Raw genomic sequence first — 22,944 nt, forward strand, 5'->3', positions numbered from 1 at the left:
TATGACAAGATGCTGGTGAGGGAATGACTGTTTATAGGTGCTACAAATGTACAGTGTTATGCAAAAGTATTCATCCCCCTTGGTGTTTGTCCTGTTTTGTTGTATTACAAGCTGGAATTAAAATGGATTTTTGGGGGGTTAGCACCATTTGATTTACACAATATGCCTACCACTTTAAAGGTGCAAATGGTTGTTTTATTGTGACACAAACAATAATTAAGATGAAAAAACAGAAATCTGGAGTGTGCTTAGGTATTCACCCCCTTTTGTATGAAACCCCTGAATAAGACCTGGTCCAACCAATTCACTTCATAAGTCACATAATTAGCTGATTAAGATCCACCTGTGTGCAATCAAAGTGTCACATGATCTGTCACATGATGTCTGTATAACTCAACCTGTTCTGGAAGGACCCTGACTCTGCAACACTACTAAGCAAGCAACATGAAAACCAAGGAGCACTCCAAACAGGTCAGAGACAAAGTTGTGGAGAAGTATAGCTCGGGGTTGGGTTATAAAAAATATCCCAAACTTTGAATATCCCAGGGAGCACCATTAAATCCATTAGCAAAATGAAAAGAATATGGCACCACTACAAACCTGACAAGAGAAGGCCGCCCACCAAAACTCACAGATCGGGCAAGAAGGGCATTAATCAGAGATGCAACAAAGACACCAAAGATAACACTGAAGGAGCTGCAAAGATCCACAGTGGAGATGGGAGTATCTGTGCATAGGACCACTTTAAGCTGTACACTCCACAGAGTGGGGCTTTATGGAAGAGTGGCCAGAAAAAAGTCATTGTTTAAGAAAACACGTTTGGAGTTTGTCCAACAGCATGTGGCAGACTCCCCAAACACATGGAAGAAGATTCTTTGGTCAAATGAGACTAAAATTGATCTTTTTGGCCATCAAGGGAAACTCCATGTGTGGCACAAACCCAACACCCTGAGAACACCATTCCTACAGTGAAGCATGGTGGTGGCAGCATCATGCTGTGGGGATATTTTTCATCTGCAGGGACAGGAAAGCTGGTCAGGACTGAAGGAAAGAGGGATGGCACTAAATACAGGGCAATTCTGGAGGAAAACCTGTTTGAGTCAGCCAGAAGCTTGAGACTGGGACGAAGGTACACATTCCAGCAGGACAATGACCCTAAACATACTTGTGGCAGCGGGGGCGTGGCCGAGCGTCAGTCTGTGAATGGAGGGCGGAGTCAAAGAAGGTGAGTGGTCATATCGCTACACCTGTTGTCAATTAACGTGTGTTTGTGTGTCTCTTCCAGTGACCGTGCCCTATAAAAGGAGAGTGAGAAGGGGAGGTCAACACTGAGGGCTTGATAGTAGCCGTGTGTGCGCGTGAGAGAGTGTTTGAGTTGTGTGCTGAAAAGCAACAATAAAGATAATAATTAAGATGCAAACAACCGCCTGCCGTGCTTCTATGCTCCACCCACATCAGGATCTCTCTACAGTGGTGCTGAAACCCAGGAGAGTGCAGAAGGGAACAGCCCCATGGAGTCCTCCCTATTCAAGGACCTGATCCATGCCCTCGCCACAGCCCAGCAGAACCAGCACCAAGCGCTGGTCGCCCTTCGAAAGGAGCAAGAACAACGGTTCGAAGCCTTGGTGCTGGCCCAACAGGAAGACCACCAGGCGTTCCGGCACCTGCTCGCGTCGACGAGGTCCATGACCGCCACTGGAGCAGACCCTCCCCACCTCACCCTAACAAAGATGGGTCCGCATGACGATCCGGAAGCCTTCCTCGTGCTCTTTGAGCAAGCAGCGGAGGTGTGGGGTTGGCCGGTCGACCAGCGCACGGCGCGCCTCCTCCCCCTGCTGACAGGTGAGGTGCAGCTGGCTGTGCTGCAGCTCCCCGCCGACAGCCGGCTCATGTACACGGACCTCCGACAAGCCATCCTCCAGCATGTCGGCCGCTCCCCAGAGCAACAATGGCAGCGCTTCCACTCGCTGCGCTTGGAGGAGGTCGGCCGACTGTTCGCGTTTGGGCAACAACTCCAGGACGCCTGCCGGTGGTGGCTGAGGGCACACGACCGCAACGCCAAGGGAGTGATTGACCTGGTGACACCAGGAGTGTAAGGAGTGGGTCCTGCAGTAAACCGTCTGGGGAAAGCCCTGGAGTAGCATTTACAGCTGTCAAAGAGCGGTCTATGTCAGCACCATGTCAGGGCGATATGCAGAGTGAGGAGTGTCCCGCCCCTCCTCCCTCTCTCGGGGAGTCCCTTGGGGATTTCCCGTTAGAGCAGTTGCAAGACAGGACTCTGCGGCATGCATTTGACCAAGTGAGAGTGATCGATGGCCAAATTCTCCAGCCAAATGTGATGCCGGCCTTCCCCTACTTTGCTATTATTAAGGATAGGTTATACCGAGTGACGCAGGACACTCAAACTGGCGAAAAGATAACACAGCTATTAATTCCAAAGAGCTGCCAGGAACTCATTCCAGGTGGCTCACTTCAATCCCATGGCCGGACACTTAGGGCAGGATAAAACACTAGCCCGAATAATGGCCCGGTTCTATTGGCCAGGGATTTGCGGGGATGTCTGTCGGTGGTGTGCAGCGTGCCGCGAATGCCAATTAGTAAATCCCGTGGCCACTCCAAAAGTGCCTTTGCGCCCTCTCCCCTTAATCGAGACCCCTTTTGAAAGAATTGGGATGGATCTCGTTGGGCCATTAGATCGGTCAGCACGGGGATATCGCTTTATTTTAGTTCTGGTGGACTATGCAACGCGATACCCAAAAGCAGTGCCTCTCCACAATATCTCAGCATGCAGTATTGCAGAAGCGCTCTTCCGCTTTATCTCCCAGGTTGGGATTCCGAAATAAATCCTGACAGACCAAGGCACTACATTCATGTCACGCACACTGCGCGAGCTGTATGGGTTACTGGGGATTAAGCCTATCTGCACCAGTGTCTATCACTCACAAACTGATGGCTTAGTGGAACGTTTTAATCGAACTCTCAAAAATATAATTCGGAAGTTCGTAAGCAAAGATGCACATAATTGGGATAAGTGGCTCGAGCCCCTGTTATTTGCAGTATGAGAGGTCCTGCAAGCCTCCACAGGTTTTTCACCATTTGAATTATTATATGGGCATAAGCCGTGTGGCATTTTGGACGTGCTACGTGAAAATTGGGAGGAGGGACCTTCACCTAGTAAGAATGAAATTCAATATGTTCTCGACCTGCGCGCCAAACTCCACACACTCACGCACTTAACCCAGGAGAATTTGCGGCAGGCGCAAGAACATCAAGTCCAACTGTACGACAGGGGTGCGCGCCTTAGGGAGTTCACAACGGGAGACAAAGTACTCATATTACTGCCCATGTCGAGCTCCAAATTGATCAAGTGGCAAGGGGCCTTCAAGGTCACACGGCGAGTCAGGGATGTCGACTATGAGGTGAGGCAAACAGACAGGGGCGGGGCATTGCAAATTTACCACCTCAATCTATTAAAACATTGTCCCCGTAACATTGGTGTCAGTAATCCCGGAGAAGGCGGAGCTGGGGCCGGAGGTTCAAAAAAGAAAATTGACATCGCCCACCACTCTGGTCCCCTGTGGAGACCACCTCTCCCCAGCCCAACTCACGGAGGTAGCCCAGTTGCAGAAAGACTTGCTGTACACCAATGTGACTCATCTAACCTGAAGGAGTTGGAGCAGTTTTGCCTTGAGGAATGGGCAAAAATCCCAGTGGCTAGATGTGCTAAGCTAATAGAGACATACCCCAAGAGACTTGCAGCTGTAATTGCAGCAAAAGGTAGCACTACAAAGTATTGACTTTGGGGGGGGTGAATACCTATGCACACTCGAGATTTCAGGTTTTTTTTCATCTTAATCATTGTTTGTGTCACAATAAAACAACAATTTGCACCTTTAAAGTTGTAGGCATGTTGTGTAAATCAAATGGTGCTAACCCTCCAAAAATCCATTTTAATTCTAGCTTGTAATGCAACAAAACAGGACAAACACCAAGGGGGATGAATACTTTTGCAAGACACTGCAAGTAATATTGTGTTTCACAAGTGTTCCACAACAGGTACCTGTAAACTGTTCAAACACATTGTTCATTCATTCACAAATTAAAAAAAATGGAATAGTAAAGAAGAATAAAACACTCCAGGGCAGTTATATACTGTAACAGCAAACTTTATCATGTTTTTTTCCTTTTACTTAACCACCAACCTAACCTTTGCGAGATCCTCGATTGTCCATAAGTGTAAACATGGGCAATCCTGGTCCTAGAGAGAAAAATCAATGAATGACCTTTATAAAATATTATACCATTTTACTCTTTCATTTCTTGAAAGGATTTAAGGTTGTGTGGTTGAGTCTTGTCCAAAACACAGTCTAACATTCTCCTATATTTATCTGACGTACTGTAGTTTAATACAGCAGCAGGTGCATGTGAGAGAGCAGGATGTGAGGTGTACTAACCATAGCAGTCCATGCGGAAGTAAGAAGCGTGTTGGCTGAAATACCCTGAATTGTACTGACACCTGTCCTCATAGAGTGAGCAGGTGAGGCATTCAGCAGCAGAGTGACTGTGACTTGTACCGAAGGATATCCTGATGCCACACAAAAACAGACTCATGTTAATGCAACAGTGTTCTTGGACTTAACAGCACAATCATTTCACAACGGATAAAAACTGAACAATAAAACCAAGTACAAAATAACATTGCATTAAGCGAATGGGGCTCTAATATAGAAATTGAGACGGTATTATGTTATTACAGTATAACACCTATTATTCTATGCACAGTCACTAGATATGAGCAATCGCGCGTTTTGATTGGCTACTCTACTACGAGGCTATCAGCTCATATACCATGAGTAGAGAAGAACAAAATGGCGGAGCATGTTGCTGAACCAACTGAGGATGAAATAAAAACTCTACTTGAAAACAACCCCCCCCCCCCCCCCCAAAAAAAAATGCAACAAAATATGGAATGAAAGTATTTGATAGTAAGAACGTATCTTTTTTTCCCCCCAAGAATTATTATAGCATTTTTCACAAATTGCTACTATCATTTCACTGGTTTGTTTACATTCTAAGCGAAAATGATTTTGTCAGACGTTTTGTATAAAGTTTTTATTTATCGAATTTGCAAAAGATAAAAATAAAATGCTCTGTTTCTCAAAATCCAGTGAATGTGGATAGAATAAAACGATTATTCCACTTAATCTCGTCATACATGGCTTATAGCTGAATCAGCGCCATGTGCCTCATTGGCTATCAGCTCATGTACGACTCAATTTCATGGAATAACTTAACTATATTCGCAGTGGTCTCTAGAAACAGTAGCAAGTAGTTACTCACTTATGAAGGTTTCTCTGGCCTGGTCTTCCCATATGCTCATTACTAACATAGTAACTGTGATGAAAAATGTAAATCAATAATAATAATAATAATAATAATAATCAAAGCACAGACAGACTTGTTCTCAAGCAAACAATCTAAAAAATAATTGTATAATTTTATGGCACTCACATGGCATCTTTGGTTAATTTTGATATATAGATGACTTCCCATTTGCCTGAGGTTACTGCTACTGCTTTGCCCTATGGAAGAAAAAAAAAAACCACACACAAACATTACCATGATGAATGTTATTAGATGCTCTCTATAACTTTCTTCTGCCCCATGCTTTACACATACACTCAGAGGTCTTAAAAAAACCTGTCCCTGTTCTTAATTGGAAACAGTGTTACATAATCTCTCAGAAATAACACTCATTAACAAGAATATAAATTTGCAACTTCACTTTATACCATATGGCTAGGGTTTCTTATCCTTCTGCTTCAAAAATGCTTATTTCTTGGTACTGAAAGTAACTTATTTAACAAGATTACTCACTCTCCTGACCAGATAAAATAATGCCATATATACCAATTAAATGTGTCTGTAATTGAGTTTTACAGAGCACAAGTATCAAATGGCAAGGTGTCCCTGTCTGACATTTTCATATGTCGCTACACTGGTTTAGCACATATGATAAGCACCAGAGGATTTATATTAATATTGGAATGACTAAATAGTGCATTGTAATTACATCTGGCCACTTACATCCTTCACATAGTGGAGATGTTTGTAGCCCTTCGCATCACTCATCACCTTGTAGAAACTACTGTTGTCTGCGGCAAAGTAAGGAGTCAGAGGGTTGTACTGAGAAGCAGAGAGAGGCACCAAGAGTTAAGTACGCGGTCACAGACTGCTTGGACTTAATAGTTTATTTATTTATTTAACATTTAAGAAAATGAACTTACCCGACCAACCCAGCCAGTTCGGCTGTTTTGCTCAAATTTCTGTCGGAACAGTGTTCAAAACACATGCATTTTACTATACAGCAAAAATAGCAGAAGATTTCAAATAAATAAACACTCCCCCCACACACATTCTCTTAACCCATTAAAATCCCAGCTTATTATACAGTTATACATTTTATTATAGTCTACTTGGCATATCACTACAGTCAGTGTGTTTACATGCACATCCAAATCGAGCTACTGTCGGAAATCGAGCTAAGGGTCCCAGCAGGGGTGCCAGAGAAATCCAATCCTACATGCACACAAGGAAATCGAGCTATTGTGTGAGGTACATTGTGCACCCGAGCCACAGGTGGCGCTACACGCCCCATTGTGTTGGTACACTTCCGGTTGTCGTCATGAAGAAGAGCTATTCAAGAGTATAAACAAAGTTATCAGTTCCGTGTTCACAAGAAGAACGACGACGAGGACAGCAACATCGAAAGAGAGAAGATGGACAACAACGAAGCAGCTCAGCACTTGCTGAACACCTCTTCTGCTACTTGCTGCTACTACTACTGTTGTCATGCCGACCAAGGCTGTCGTATTTCCCGCTTGTGGTCTTGTCACTCGTCACTTCCGGAAGGGGCAGTGCTGAAGTAAGTAGCTCGACAGGGTTTACATGCACTAAGTAGCTCGGCTACAATCGCATAATCTAGGTCGCGTAGCTCGATTACGAGAAATCCAGTTCGGTTCGATTTCAGCCGAGCTAAGGTGTTTCCATGGCATTTAGAACTTCAATTTCAGTCGAGCTACAGCAGAAATTCGATTTTCTCTATGTGCATGTAAATGCGCTGACTGATGTGGCTTCAGCCATTAAAGTTTCAAGGGAAGGATTACAGTAGTGGTCTCCCGTTGCCTTCTACTAGATTATTATAGAGGTTTTCTCCTTTCAACCATTCACACCTATGGGCAATTTAGAGTAGCCAGTTAACCTAAGAGCATGCTTTTGAACTGTGGGAGAAACCAGAGCACCTGGGGAGAACATGTAAACACCACACAGAAAGGCCCCCGTCGGCTGTGACGTTTGAACCCGGAACCTTCTTGCTGTGAGGCGACAGTGCTAACCATTACACCACCCCGCTGCACCACCATGCCGCCCTTATTATATAGTAACTACTATAATTTTTTTTTTTGTAAAACTAATAGGTAACATATGGAAAAATTACGAGAGTGAAAAAGGTTGGCTCTGCTGGTGCATCCTGGCAGTTTAAGAGGTTACAGTTCTTTTCCACCACCAGAACCAGTGTTACTGACACTGAAAATCTGGTGGAGAAGTTTAAATGAATTATTTCATGCAGACATTTTGGGCAGTTTTCACAGAGATAATACTGTACTAACAAAACTTCATCTAAACAACTACATATTCTGAATACAACGTGTGCCACAACATCTGCTGTTTATAGATTCTGAATTGATCTTATGCTCACAAAAAAAAAAGCAGTGGTTTGTATGTTACCACAACTAAGGTTGTGATCTACCACCACTGTTGCTTTAATTTTACCATACACAAGGAAACACCCATAGTTTGATTGCATAACTATTGGACTTTCAAACCAGTGTAAACATGGGTGGTTTTGATGGAAAAACAGACCAGTTGTGTTGGCTGAAAAGAAGTATTAGTAAGTCAGGTCTCTTATCAACTCTCTGTGAATAGAGCCTTATAAGAGATGTAACTGACCGTCTTTTCATTCCAGTTGGTCCCATCATAGTCATATATCTGAAGGAGGACCTGGTCTTGCCTGCGTGTTAGCCACTGCACAGCAATACGCTCATCAGTTACCCATGTTACAGAACTCAGGTAGTGATCACTGAGGGAAAATACAAGTGCATGCACGCACACACACGCACACACACACACACACAGAGCTAAAATTCACACGAAAACTCATCTGTCACTCATGTGACAAAACAAAATAGTTATTAACACATCTGCAGTTATTATGTGAGAACAAAAAGAGGAAAAAAAATCTGCTGTACCCTGCCCCGAGGGATTTGGGCACCACCACCTCTGAACGAATAGATGCATTTGAAACATCAATTACAAACAGCTTTGCTTTTGGAATATTGGAACCAGCCTTTAGAAAGAAACACATGTAATTACATGTGAACCACAAAATGAGTAAAGTAGAAAAACATTTCATACATACAGAATGGCTCTGTGTTTTTGTACCTTGGGGTAGGGGACAATCATGGTGGTGGGGTACTGCCCTTTTCCGTACATTGAGTATTCAATGGCATGCACCTCTGTGTCATTAATCTGCACATAGGCCAGGTACTTTGCAGTAGGAGACCACCACATTCCCTCATTTGACACAAACACCTCCTCTGGAGAGCAAAAACAAAAAGCGTCTTGAAGTCAATTTGTACTTCAAATTTGGGTTACTGGGTTATATAGATAAACTTCAAGATTTTGGGTGAAAATAATTCACAATACTGAACATTATCTTGATTACTAGTTTTAAATGAATGAATAAATGAATGAAATAAAAAAACAGGGAAATGGATGAATGGATATACACACACATACATACATATATATATATATATATATATATATATATATATATATATATATATATATCTCTCCCCATATGTGTGTGTGTGCGACCATATATACAGTACACACACACAGGGATAGATCGGTGATTGGACAGATGGAAAGATGCATGTATGAATATGCATCTACATGCCTACCTCTTACCTAAATAGTACATGTTTTTACAACCACATGCACCTTATTCTCTCGATCATATTTATTTCATTTAATTTCTCATCATCTCTAGCCGCTTTATCCTTCTACAGGGTCGCAGGCAAGCTGGAGCCTATCCCAGCTGACTATGGGCGAGAGGCAGGGCACACCCTGGACAAGTCGCCAGGTCATCACAGGGCTGACACATAGACACAGACAACCATTCACACTCACATTCACACCTACGGTCAATTTAGAGTCACCAGTTAACCTAACCTGCATGTCTTTGGACTGTGGGGGAAACCGGAGCACCCGGAGGAAACCCATGCGGACACGGGGAGAACATGCAAACTCCGCACAGAAAGGCCCTCGCCGGCCACGGGGCTCGAACCCGGACCTTCTTGCTGTGAGGCGACAGCGCTAACCACTACACCACCGTGCCGCCTTCACATTTATTTATTTATATTGCTCCTGCTCAACTGCACTCTCAACATGGGTAAATGTGCAATTATCACGCCTAATTGTACAATACATTCACTTATCACTGTGCAATAACCCACTGACTGATCGTCATGCTGTATCACAGGTCACACCCTAGATACATAGAATTACATTTTTTTAAGCAGTTATTGTAGATATGTTTATCTTTTTTACTGACTTATCTATCTATCTTTTTGCTTGAATGTTTATCCTTTTTTTTTAATACTGTTTGTATGAATACACCAACTGGATTGCTTGCTTCAGTTTCACTGTACTGTACGGTGCACTGACAATAAAGGAATCTTGAATCTTGCATGTATGGATGGACATAGATATATAGATAAAGTGGACAGATCATGACTGGGAGGATTGAGGTAAACATGGGTGGATGGTTGGATGGATAGATTGCTGGACGGAGGGGTGCATCTAAACATGGATGGATTGATGGATAGGTAAATGAAGATATGCATGTAAACATGGATGGATGGATGGATGAATGGCTGACCTTCATAAGACCAGTCTGGTACTCCATTGAGAATCTGATTGACTTTTCCATCATTAGTGATTTGTATGGGCTCAGCAGTAGCATTTGGCTTGATGTAAATGTCATAATTCCACACATATGCCTAAAGAAAAGATAATGGATGAAGAACAGTATTGTTAACATACCATCAATGTAATACTAAAAACAAACTGTACTTTCTGAGCAGTGGAAGATGAACATTGGAGCTGTTGTTCTGTCTCACCATCATGTTTCCCACAGGTGCCAACAATAATAACTGGATGACTTCAGGGAAGTGTGTGGGTGTGATGAAAGCCCTGGACATGACACATTTACAGCAACTGAAGCATATTGTATAATACATGGAGTATGTCCTTTTTTTAAATTAACACATCAGCATCAGTAAAATCAAAAGCATTCATTAAAACTAAATAAACATTTTACGAAACAAAAACAAAAAAGGACTGTGCTTACTGAGTCTCCATATCATATAAAGAATACGAGGCTGTGAAGGAGTGTCTCCATTGCTGTCAAAACAAAGTAATTTCAGCATTAAACATGCAGCTGGCTGCATTACCAATATGCAACATGTGTATGATTGCAAGATGCTTGTTATGTTTGATTACCTTTGAAAAGTTGCTCTCAAAACAGATATACTTCCTATCAGCGGACACTAAGTAATCTGTTGCATCCACTTGGGCCTACAAAACAAATAATAACCGTCATTAAAACCATCTAACAATTCATAAATTCTGTGGAATGATAATCTAACGTGTATCATGGAGAGACATCTTACAAATGTTGAGTTGCTCAAGTATAATGAGCTGGCCATGGTCTCTACATTATGCAGATACACATTACCATCCTTGCTTTTGTGGAGATATTCACTGTCTGTCAGAAAGCAACATAAAGATAATATCACTGTTATAATATCTGACGCAGCAAAGTGTGTGCCCGATTACTGGCTTTAATCCATAACTCAAACCATTCCTTCTGCATAGCCATATATTTAACAGTTATTCCACAAAATCGAGTCGTACATGAGCTGATAGCCGACGATGCGCGTAGCGCCGAGTTGGCTATAAGCCATGTACGACGAGATTGAATGGAATAACTCTTTTATTCTATCCACATTCAGTGGATTTTGAGAAACAGAGCATTTTTATTTTTTGCAAGTTCGACAAAAAAACTTACCTTTCTACAAAATGTCCGACAAAATCATTTCCGCTTAGAATGTAAACAAACCGGCAAAATGACAGGAGCAATTTGTGAAAAATGCTATAATAATAATTTTTGAAAAAAAAAAAAAAACCATATGTTCTTTCCATCAAATACTTTTATTCCATATTTTGCTGCTTTTTTTGTATTTTGGGGGGTTTTGTTTCCGAATAGAGTTTTTATTTCATCTTCGGTTGTTTCAGCAACATGCGCCGCCATTTTGTTTTCCTCTACTCACGGTATATGAGCTGATAGCCTAGTAATAGAGTAGTCAATCAGAGCGTGTGATTACTCATATCCAGTGAATGTGGATAGACCAATATAAATTATAATTAAATTAGAAATACACCAATGATAATGATATGGCAGGACGTTACATATAGTAGACCTTTCATCGCACGGTGATGAAATTTACAGTTTAGTGAACTATTGTGTTCTGAACCAATGTGTTTCGTAATGTCATAATTGTTAATGGGTTTCTCTGAAAAATGCATTGTGCAAAAGTTCAATAAAATTATTGGAAAAGTTGACAAAAAAAAACATTACATCCTGAACATCAGGTATAACTGTAATGGTAAGAAAATGATCTGGGTAAACATATCAATTATTGATTTGAGTCTCTTACCTGAAAGCCATCGTAAACTATAGGTTTGATACCGAATAGTATCATTATAAAAGTCATCGAATGTGAAAGTCCTTCTTGAACCTGAATTGCTCCCTGAAGCAGGAAACAGAATAAATATCTTTAAACAAAGGGCAGGCAGGAATACTTATTTACCACATGGTGGAGCCACTTTGAAAGTTAACTGGATGATAGTCACTGAACTGACTCCAGCACACATATGACTAAATAATAATAATAATAATAATAATAATAATAATAATAATGTGTATTCTTAAAAAATCACAATGAATCTTAAAAATAGCTTATATTAAACATTAATCATTATAATTGGTAGAAACCTACAGTGTAGCTCTAGGTTGTTTTGGGTTTTTTTCTATCAGCAATTTTTGTGAAAATGATGGAATATAGTAAGACACTTGATCGAGTATACAAGTTGGGTTCTCTCTAGGAACTTATCTTCAGGACCATTTTTAGACAGAGGTATTAATTGTGTGTGTGCTTGAAACAAATTGTCTTTAAAAGCCTCAAAGTCATGTTCAAAAAAACAAGTTTCCAACTGAGAGCGTTGGCATACAGCAAAATCTGCATTGTTGTATGGTCATACCAAGTGTGGAATGATCGGTATTAGAGAAACTCGTACAGTTTGTGTCCTACTGAACATGTACATTGTGTTTACTCAACTACGAGTTGATTCAAAACTCGGATTTGATTTAACATTATAAGACTTCACTCAACACAGGCAGTTACATTGTAAGAGGTGAACACAAGTTCAGCACACTGCCCTGCTGAACTTGTGTTCATTTCACACTGTAAGAGTTTATTCAACGCTGTGAATCAGTTCAAAGCTTGAAGACTTGCTTACACACTAAGACGTGTAAACAGTTAAGACGGAATTCAACATTGAAAGAGCTGATTTAACACTACAAGATGTTTATATACAGTACTGTGCAAAAGTCTTGTGACTCTTTTTTTTTTTTTGGACAAACTTTGTGATAGATTTTTATTTTATAGCTTCGACATGATTGAGTCAGTACAAAACTATTTTGTAGATTAGATTTCCAAACATTAGTTTTCCAGCACAAAATTAAACGTTACAGAAAAATGTTTGTATTTGTGTCAGTAAGGAAAGCAGCATGTTATGTCAGAGACACTTTTCAGACAAAAAGCATCATGAAGGCTGCTGGGTTTCGCTGCAAACATAAGAAGGAAGTGCGACAGTCAAAGTTTCCAGAAGAACTAAGGCTGGTTCTGGAACATGCTCAGTAAAAATATTTTATATCTATATACAGTACTGTGCAAAAGTCTTAGGCACCTCTTTTTTTGTGTGTACAATCTTTGTTACAGACTTTTAGTTTATGACTTCTACATTATAAAACCAGGAAACCCCCCCCACAACACTTCAGATTTCCAAACATTAATTTTCCAGCACGGGCGGCACGGTGGTGTAGTGGTTAGCGCTGTCACCTCACAGCAAGAAGGTCCTGGGTTTGAGCCCCGTGGCCGGCGAGGGCCTTTCTGTGCGGAGTTTGCATGTTCTCCCCGTGTCCACGTGGGTTTCCTCCGGGTGCTCCAGTTTCCCCCACAGTCCAAAGACATGCAGGTTAGGTTAACTGGTGACTCTTTGACCGTAGGTGTGAGTGTGAATGGTTGTCTGTGTCTCTGTGTCAGCCCTGTGATGACCTGGCGACTTGTCCAGGGTGTACCCCGCCTTTCGCCTGTAGTCAGCTGGGATAGGCTCCAGCTTGCCTGCGACCCTGTAGAAGGATAAAGCGGCTAGAGATAATGAGATGAGAATTTTCCAGCACAAAATTAAATATTACAGAAAAGGTTTGTATGTCAGTAAAGAAAGCAGCATATTATACAACAGATAACTTTTCAGACAAAAAAAAAACATAATGAAGGCTACTTTTTGCTGCAAAAATAAGAAGCGGGTGTGACACTCAAAGTGTCCAGAAGAACTGTGGCTGATTCTAAGATGCTCAGTAAAACCTACAGCTCATTTCCTTATAAAACTGCACTCACTGTACCTGAGACTACACTTTAAAAAAATAAGACATGTCTAAGGTATTTACATGAAACACCGAGGTATTTAAATAATACAGGTAGTCGTCGACTTACGACTGCGTTTGGTTACGACTGACCGGTCGTAAACCGATCTGGTCGTAAGTCGGCCTATGTTAAATGAACGTACTGTAAGTATATTGTGATGTGTAATGATATTGTAATCATCTTAAAGTCTTATTTTATCAACATTTTCTTATTTCATTACCTTGGCTCATTATTTGGTTTAAGTCAAACACTGCATACTCAGGGGTGAAAGTAACTTTTATTTCTTGCCGGTATATTATTTTGAGTCATAGTGCGTGCGCTGAAAAATACACCTAATTATTTATTACTGTCTACTTATCAAGCATTCACTAGGACTTATCACTCAGTAGTACTAGTATAGTACTTTTTTTATCACACTATCACTCTTTCATCCACCTGTATCAGTTTTTGATTATAAATAAATTGCAAACACGTCATTTCAACAACACAATCGTTTTAATTACATTTTTTTTTTAGCTGAACAGTTGAAAACTAACTTTTCATTTTGGACATTGGACACAGAACAGTGTAACAGAACAGAAAAGTGAAAGTTACTTTGATTACCAGCTGCGCACGTTATAGCACAAGATCTGGTTAAGCCGTACGCGCGCTGTAGCTCGCTCGTTATTTGTCCAGCAAAACACTGCACACATAATAGAAGAGGCTGGATGCAGTATTGCCAGATTGGGCGGTTTTTGAACATATTTTGGGCTGGAAACCGTCAGCAGTATCTGGCAACACTGGCTGGATGCTGGGCGCTGCCGGGAGCTGGGGCGGAAACTGTTGTACGCTCAGCTAGCTCAGCTGGGAAACACTTGCCAGTCATAACCAGACGGTCATAAAGTCGATCAGTCGTAAGTCGCATAGGTCGTAAGTCGACGACTACCTGTACTTCAGTGTCTTCTAGGAAGACATGGGTGGATATAGAGGATGCAAGAAAACACGCATGTCTATTATAAAGACACCGGCATCTATCAGTAGACACAAAACATGTATTCCAGGCATTGCTAAATACCCTAGACATGTCTTCCAATTATTTTTAAATACCCAAGACATGTCTTCTAAGTGTTACATTTAGGGGTATTTAAATAAGACATGTCTAAGCCCTTTTTATTCATCCATCCATTATCTGTAGCCACTTATCCTGCTCTACAGCGTCGCAGGCAAGCTGGAGCCTATCCCAGCTGACTATGGGCGAGAGGCGGGGTACACCCTGGACAAGTCGCCAGGTCATCACAGGGCTGACACATAGACACAGACAACCATTCACAGTCACATTCACACCTACGGTCAATTTAGAGTCACCAGTTAACCTAACCTGCATGTCTTTGGACTGTGGGGGAACCCGGAGCACCCGGAGGAAACCCACGCAGACTACGGGGAGAACGTGCAAAGTCCACACAGAAAGGCCCTTGTCGGCCACTGGGCTTGAACCCAACCCAGGACCTTCTTGCTGTGAAGCGACAGTGCTAACCACTACACCACCATGCCGCACCCTTTTTATTTACAGTGTAATATTTTTTAAGCAAAGGATCATCTCACACCAAATATTGACCTTTTTTTCCTAGACATGTCTTCCAATTATTTTTAAATACCCAAGACATGTCTTCTAAGTGTTACATTTAGGGGTATTTAAATAAGACATGTCTAAGCCCTTTTTATTCATCCATCCATTATCTGTAGCCACTTATCCTGTTCTACAGGGTCTCAGGCAAGCTGGAGCCTATCCCAGCTGACTATGGGTGAGAGGCGGAGTACACGCTGGAGGTGTGTTATCGCAGGGCTGACACAGAGACAAATAACTATTCACACCTACGGTCAGTTTAGAGCCACCAATTAGCTTAACCTTCATGTCTTTGGACTGTGGGGGAAACCGTAGCACCCAGAGGAAACCCACACAGACACGGGGAGAACGTGCAAACTCCACACAGAAAGGTCCTCGTCGGCCACGGGGCTCGAACCCAACCCAGGACCTTCTTGCTGTGAAGCAAGGTGTGTGCTAACCACTACACCACCGTGCCACCCCTTCTGTATCTATCTCTATATATATCCTGTTCTACAGGGTTGCAGGCAAGCTGGAGCCTATCCCAGCTAACTAAGGGTGAGAGGTGGAGTACACGCTGGAGGCGTGTTATCGCAGGGCTGACACATAGAGACAAATAACCATTCACACTCACATTCACACCTACGGTCAATTTAGAGCCACCAGTTATCCAATTAGCCTAACCTGCATGTCATCCTCAAAGACCCCACCCACCTCCAACATGGACTGTTCACACTTCGACCCTCAGGCCAGAGGTACAGAAGTGTGAAACGAAGACTGTCAGACTAAAGAACTCTTTCTTTCCCACCGCCATCAGACTCCTGAACAGCTGACAGGAGTCTATAACCATGGACTACCTCCCTGTAAACTGTCCTTGACTGTTTACAGCTTTTTACACGTATTTGCACATTACTGCCCTTTTTTGCTGCTACGTCTGATCATTGCTTTATTTTTGTATTATACTGCCTATTTTGTACACCTTTATTTTGTACTATACTGGGTTTTTTTTTGGCTTTTATTTTGCACTACATTGCCTTTACTTTGTATTATTTCTTCCGCCTATTTATTTATTTGTATTTGTAATTGGCATTCATGGTGGACAGCAAACTAAGAATTTCATTGTGCAAGAGGACATGTCCTGACTGTGCATATGACAATAAACATTTTGAACTTGAACTTTTGGGGAAACCCACGCAGACACGGGAAGAACATGCAAACTCCACACAGAAAGGCCCTCGCCAGCCGCTGGGCTTGAACCCAGGACCTTCGTCCTTCTCTCTCTATCTATATCCATCCATCCATCCATTATCTGTAGCTGCTTATCTTGTTCTACAGGGTTGCAGGCAAGCTGGAGCCTATCCCAGCTGACTATGGGCGAGAGGTGGGGTACACCCTGGACAAGTCGCCAGGTTATTGCAGGGCTGACACAAAGAAAAACAACCATTCACACTCACATTCACACCTACAGTCAATTTAGAGCCATCAATTAACCTAACCTGCATGTCTTTGGACTGTCGGGAAAACTGGAGCACCCAGAAGAAACCCACACAGACACGACGAGAACATGCAAACTCCACACAGAAAGGCCCTCGTCGGCCACTGGGCTCAAACCCAGGACCTTCTTGCTGTGAGGCGACAGTGCAAACCACTACACCACTGTGCCACCCCTTCTCTATCTCTCTCTCATATATATGTTTGTTTTATCTGTAACCGCTTATCTCCTGCGGGGTCGCAGGGGGCAAGCTGGAGCCTGACCATCGTCGAGAGGCAGGGTACACCCTGGACAAGTTGCCAGCTCATCGCAGGGCACATAGAGACACAAACAACTATTCACACTCACGGTCAATTTAGAACCTGCATATCTTTGGACTGTCGGAGGAAACCCACGTGGAGAACATGCAAACTCCACACACAGGGGCGTAGCTTGGGGGGGTCCTGGGGTGCCTGTGACCCCCCCTTGTTGGATCATACATTTTTTTCAATAGCCGCATAAGAATAGAAAAGCATCCACTGTAATTTTTCTAACATTTTTTAAAAACTAGATTGTCACCTGGGTGCTCCGGTTTCCCCCACAGTCCAAAGACATGCAGGTTAGGCCACTGAACCCAATACCAAACAGCAAAAATATGAATGCAAATACCAGGTTGCATGGGAGAATGAATTTCCACAGATAAGCAAATGTTCGACCAGCCAGTTACACATTTTAAGGTAAAGATACCTTAAAGTGCCATTCCACCATTGGATGTATTTTTTTGGCATAAAATACAATACATTTTATGACAACATGACTAGACAGAGAAATCTTTTAGCTTCAAAATGATATATCAAACATAATTTTTTGACAACGAAAAGTATATTAATTTTGCGACCAAAGTCACCTACCCTTTTAATTTCCGCGCGGTAGTGAAACGTGATGTCATCGGCAGGTTCCCCTTCTTGTGTACCACGTCACGTGTGACGTGGCACAGATTATCAGCAATGGTGGATAGAACGCGATTGTCAGCTTCGGAAAAGAAGCGAAGGAAAATAGCAAGTGATGCCCAAAGGAGACGGTCGATGGTGAATATCGGCACAGCAATCGACAAGTGGAAATTGCGTTCTATCCGCCATTGCTGATAATCTGTGCCACGTCACATGTGACGTGGTACACAAGAAGGGGAACCTGCCGATGACATCACGTTTCACTACCGCGCGGAAATTAAAAGGGTAGGTGACTTTGGTCGCAAAATTAATATACTTGTCGTTGTCAAAAAATTATGTTTGATATATCATTTTGAAGCTACAGTAAAAGATTTCTCTGTCTAGTCATGTTGTCATAAAATATATTGTATTTTATGCCAAAGAATACATCCAATGGTGGAATGGCACTTTAAATCAGAATATAATGGACATTTGAGTGTGAAATTAAACTAGTCTTCCATACCATTTCAGAAACAAACTGTACAACTTCTAAAGTGTTTAGTGAAATTTTGCAGGACAGAGAATTTGTTTGGTGAGTGTATTTGAATAGTGTGGTAGTGTCTTAGTGCTATTTTGAATTTATGTTTGAAAGTTTTAAGTGGAAGTTTACAAGTGAATTATCTGGAAAGTGATTGATTTTGATCGAGTTTTGAGGTTTTAAGTGAAAGATTACTAGTGAGCGTATTTTGGTCGTACAAAAATTTTGCATTCAAGTGAATTTCTTTGCGGAGTATATTTTGATAGTATGGTAGTATTTATAGTGCCATTTTTAAATTTTGCTTGAAAACTTTCAGTCAAAGTTTGCAAATGAGCAAATTCCTTTGATGCATTCTGATAGGATTTCTAGTGCTTTTTAAAAATTCTGTTGGAAAGTGTTGAGAGAGAGAGATGCATTTTAGTAGTACTAAGACAGTGCAGTATTTATTTAATTGAGTTGTTATTATTTTGGTTAAATCTTATTAAAAGTTTATTTAATTTATATATGATATTCTAGTTCTCTGTATTTTTACATGAGCTTACAGAAGCAAAACACATTTGATGCAATCCAATAATACTTTCATTCACTGTGACTATTTTAAGAAATGATAAACATTCTTCTAAAGCATCACTTGTGTTATTTTCTGTGGGTCTCTGTATGTAGACACTATTCAGGCATGAGATTTTTCAGCTCAAAATCTGATTTAAGACTTCCCTTTCATTCTTATTATATTAAAATTCAAGGCGAGTATTATTTCAGATTTTTCACTCTGAGCTCTCTCATGCCTGATACATGAATCCCAGAACCTATCGAACAATATCAACAATTCAAAAAAATTTATACATTTCAAATGGTTTGCAATTAATTGGGATCCACTGTTTTTATCATTTCAACCGCACATCAGACCCTCGTCCAATTGAAAATGTCATTCACGCGCTTTTCTCCCCCAGGAGAATTTTGAAAAGTTGGCAAGTATGAAATGGGTTGTTTTACAATCAGGGTACAAAGTTTGTGTCACAGGGGTCCAAAATTCAAATTGATTCAAACTGGTTCTTGTACCAGTTTTCAAGTGAAGAACAAGTTAAAGAACAGATTTCAGGTAATTTTTTGACATGTGTGTATGGTAGTTTTGTGTAATCTGCTATAAGATGGGAGAAACAAATGAAGTGATTCTCGGAGAGGACATTTTTTTTGACAATTCAGAATCCACTACTTCCATAGTGCTTTTAAATATAAGGCTGTAAGCTTTGTGTTAGTTGTCTCTAATATTTATGTCCCAATATCTTGACCACATTTTAGGATGAAAGTAATCATTTTAGATATGTTATTTTATATTGAAAAATTAGCTGTCTCAGAGAGGACTTTTCTTGACACAATTACATACCAATTTGATCAAAATAGTCTGAAAACTTACTGGCATTCAACATTAAAACTTAACTATGTTTCCAATGATATGGAACCAAATATTTGTTTTATGGTATAAAGAATGATTTAAGTGCATCCCTTTTGGAGCTACCTGTGGTCAAAAAAAGCACTTTTTCTAAATGACACAAGTAATTTTGCTAAATATGACATGTATTGCCATACATTCACCAAAAATATCATTTTTTTTTTTTTTTGCATGGTAAATAGAGCTATCACAGGGCTACAATAAACAACCAAGTTTATTTAATCAAGCCTTTTGATATTGAAGATAATAAGTGTTACACTACCGTTCAAAAGTTTGGGGTCACCCAGACAATGTTGTGTTTTCCATGAAAAGCCACACTTTTATTTACCACCACAAGTTGTAAAATGAATAGAAAATATAGTCAAGACATTTTTCTGGCCATTTGAGCATTTAATCGACCCCACAAATGTGATACTCCAGAAACTCAATCTGCTCAAAGGAAGGTCAGTTTTATAGCTTCTCTAAAGAGCGAAACTGTTTTCAGCTGTGCTAACATGATTGTACAAGGGTTTTCTAATCATCCATCAGCCTTCTGAGGCAATGAGCAAACACATTGTACCATTAGAACACTGGAGTGAGAGTTGCTGGAAATGGGCCTCTATACACCTATTGCACCAAAAACCAGACATTTGCAGCTAGAATAGTCATTTACCACATTAGCAATGTATAGAGTGGATTTCTGATTAGTTTAAAGTGATCTTCATTGAAAAGAACAGTGCTTTTCTTTCGAAAATAAGCACATTTCAAAGTGACCCCAAACTTTTGAACGGTAGTGTACATGTGATTTTTAGCTTGCGTACCCTGATTGTAAAACAACCCAAATCCTAGCTGACACAGAAAGGCCCTCGTCGGCTGCTGGGCTCGAACCCAGAACCTTCTTGCTGTGAGGCGACACCACTCTATCTAGATAATCTACTTCAAAGTGCTGTTCCACCCCATTTATTACTGTTTACTGGTCTGATTCTAATAGTTTTTTTTTTTTTTTAATGTAGAAACATTTCATTACTTTTGAAGGTAAGGATAGAAACACTCCAGCATTTGTTTGCATGTGTACAGTATTGTATCGAGTTGGTTGCACGTTGTAAAAGTGATACTCCAGTGTGTTTGAGGCAGGAGCAGGAGAAGGGTTCACATCCCCACCAGCTCACACTACTCACTGTTTACATAGATGGCTGTTGGCACCGCCACCAGTATGATGACGACAAGCGCGCCGACCAAACCCACGCACACCTTACTGCAGCCCTGGAGGTACACAAGGGAGTTAAACAGACAACAAACCTTCCACAGCCAGACACAACAAACCTTCCACAGCAGACACAACAAACCTTCCACAGCAGACACAACAAGAACAAACCAGTGCGGAAATGTCGCTTCCGGGACTGACCATGTTAGCGCGAGACGGTTAAAGCTCCTTCTGTCTCATCCGCTGTGTCCCGCGCGCGCTGACGTGGAGCACTTCAGTTCCCTGTGGAGCTCTGATTAGATCATTAGCACCGAGCTACGCTAGCGCTCACACTCACTGCGCCACCTGCGCTACTTTCCAAGCTAAAACCCGACTTCCTCCGATGAATCACTGAACTTTATGGGATGCAGCGGTTAAAAATTCCCGCTCCTACATCACCACACAGACGCCACCTCAGCGTGGACTGAGCGAGCACAGCAAGTTTCCAAAGGAACCTCTTCACTTCAGTCAGCACAAGTTTCCCTCAAGCACTCAGGGGTGGACAGAGCACCCAACTCCATTACTAACAGAGCTCACACACCCTTTGAAAAGTAACATTTTAAACAGTGAACACAAACAATTTCCAAAATGTTGGCAAGACAAAGTTTAATATAACATCTGTTTAACTTATAACGTGAAAGTAAGGTTAATAATATAAACTTACAGTGGTGCTTGAAAGTTTGTGAACCCTTTAGAATTTTCCATATTTCTGCATAAATATGACCTAAGGCAAGGCAAGTTTATTTATATAGCACATTTCATACACAATGCCAGTTCAATGTGCTTTACAGAAGTAAAAACAGTAAACAATAGGGGGTGGCACGGTGGTGTAGTGGTTAGCGCTGTCACCTCACAGCAAGAAGGTCCTGGGTTCGAGCCCCGTGGCCGGCGAGGGCCTTTCTGTGCGGAGTTTGCATGTTCTCCCCGTGTCCGCGTGGGTTTCCTCCGGGTGCTCCGGTTTCCCCCACAGTCCAAAGACATGCAGGTTAGGTTAACTGGTGACTCTAAATTGACCGTGGAAGGATAAAGCGGCTAGAGATAATGAGATGAGACGAGACAATTAATTAATTAATTCATTCATTCATTCATTCATTCATTATCTCTAGCCGCTTTATCCTTCTACAGGGTCGCAGGCAAGCTGGAGCCTATCCCAGCTGACTACAGGCGAAAGGCGGGGTACACCCTGAACAAGTCGCCAGGTCATCACAGGCCTGACACATAGACACAGACAACCATTCACACTCACATTCACACCTACGGTCAATTTAGAGTCACCAGTTAACCTAACCTGCATGTCTTTGGACTGTGGGGGAAACCGGAGCACCCGGAGGAAACCCACGCGGACACGGGGAGAACATGCAAACTCCGCACAGAAAGGCCCTCGCCGGCCCTGGGGCTCGAACCCAGGACCTTCTTGCTGTGAGGCGACAGCGCTAACCACTACACCACCGTGCCGCCAGACAATTAATTAAAAGAATTAAAAGAAAATAATAAGAATTAAACAATAGTAAAAATGAAATAATAAAATGAAGTAGTAGTTCAAATAGGATGAGAAAAAAAAACAGCAGAATAGAATAAAGAATAAAATAGAATAAAGTTAAAGTAAATTTAAAACATGCAGAGAAAGTAAAGATTATAAAAAATGTAAAGAAGACAATATTAATTATTTAACAGAAAGCATCTGAAAACAGCTTAACCTAGATTTGAAGCTGCCAACAGCAGGAGCATTTTTAATGTCCTCTGGCAGTTGGTTCCATAGCTGTACTGCATAGTAGCTAAAAGCTGCTTCACCATACTTTGTTTTAACAACTGGTTTTAATAGTAAATTTTTCTGTTTTGATCTGGTAGATCGGATTGGGT

At 41.4% G+C, this 22,944-nt stretch overlaps 1 protein-coding gene across 3 annotated transcripts in view; it reads right to left on the reverse strand.

Annotated features, from left to right (window-relative positions):
• Positions 1-21,535, reverse strand: part of fap (fibroblast activation protein, alpha) — a 33,816-nt gene extending 12,281 nt beyond the window's left edge. For 2 of the 3 annotated variants that reach the window (XM_060930116.1, XM_060930117.1), the window contains exons 1-17: positions 21,247-21,533; positions 21,020-21,104; positions 11,844-11,936; positions 10,797-10,891; positions 10,627-10,701; positions 10,475-10,527; positions 10,245-10,317; positions 10,004-10,124; positions 8,500-8,654; positions 8,307-8,404; positions 8,008-8,137; positions 6,288-6,326; positions 6,088-6,186; positions 5,512-5,582; positions 5,341-5,394; positions 4,455-4,585; positions 4,208-4,258 (exon numbers count right to left, since the gene is read on the reverse strand). In XM_060930116.1, the coding sequence (XP_060786099.1) occupies positions 4,208-4,258; positions 4,455-4,585; positions 5,341-5,394; positions 5,512-5,582; positions 6,088-6,186; positions 6,288-6,326; positions 8,008-8,137; positions 8,307-8,404; positions 8,500-8,654; positions 10,004-10,124; positions 10,245-10,317; positions 10,475-10,527; positions 10,627-10,701; positions 10,797-10,891; positions 11,844-11,936; positions 21,020-21,104; positions 21,247-21,249 (1,426 nt within the window). In that variant the 5' untranslated portion in view covers positions 21,250-21,533. Of the gene's footprint in view, positions 1-4,207; positions 4,259-4,454; positions 4,586-5,340; positions 5,395-5,511; positions 5,583-6,087; positions 6,187-6,287; positions 6,327-8,007; positions 8,138-8,306; positions 8,405-8,499; positions 8,655-10,003; positions 10,125-10,244; positions 10,318-10,474; positions 10,528-10,626; positions 10,702-10,796; positions 10,892-11,843; positions 11,937-21,019; positions 21,105-21,246 lie in introns of all 3 variants that reach the window. The other variant, XR_009655387.1, reaches the window with a different exon arrangement.
• Positions 21,536-22,944: the final 1,409 nt, after the last annotated feature.

This window comes from Neoarius graeffei, chromosome 9 (assembly GCF_027579695.1).
Source record: "Neoarius graeffei isolate fNeoGra1 chromosome 9, fNeoGra1.pri, whole genome shotgun sequence".
NCBI classification, from domain to species: Eukaryota; Metazoa; Chordata; class Actinopteri; order Siluriformes; family Ariidae; genus Neoarius; species Neoarius graeffei.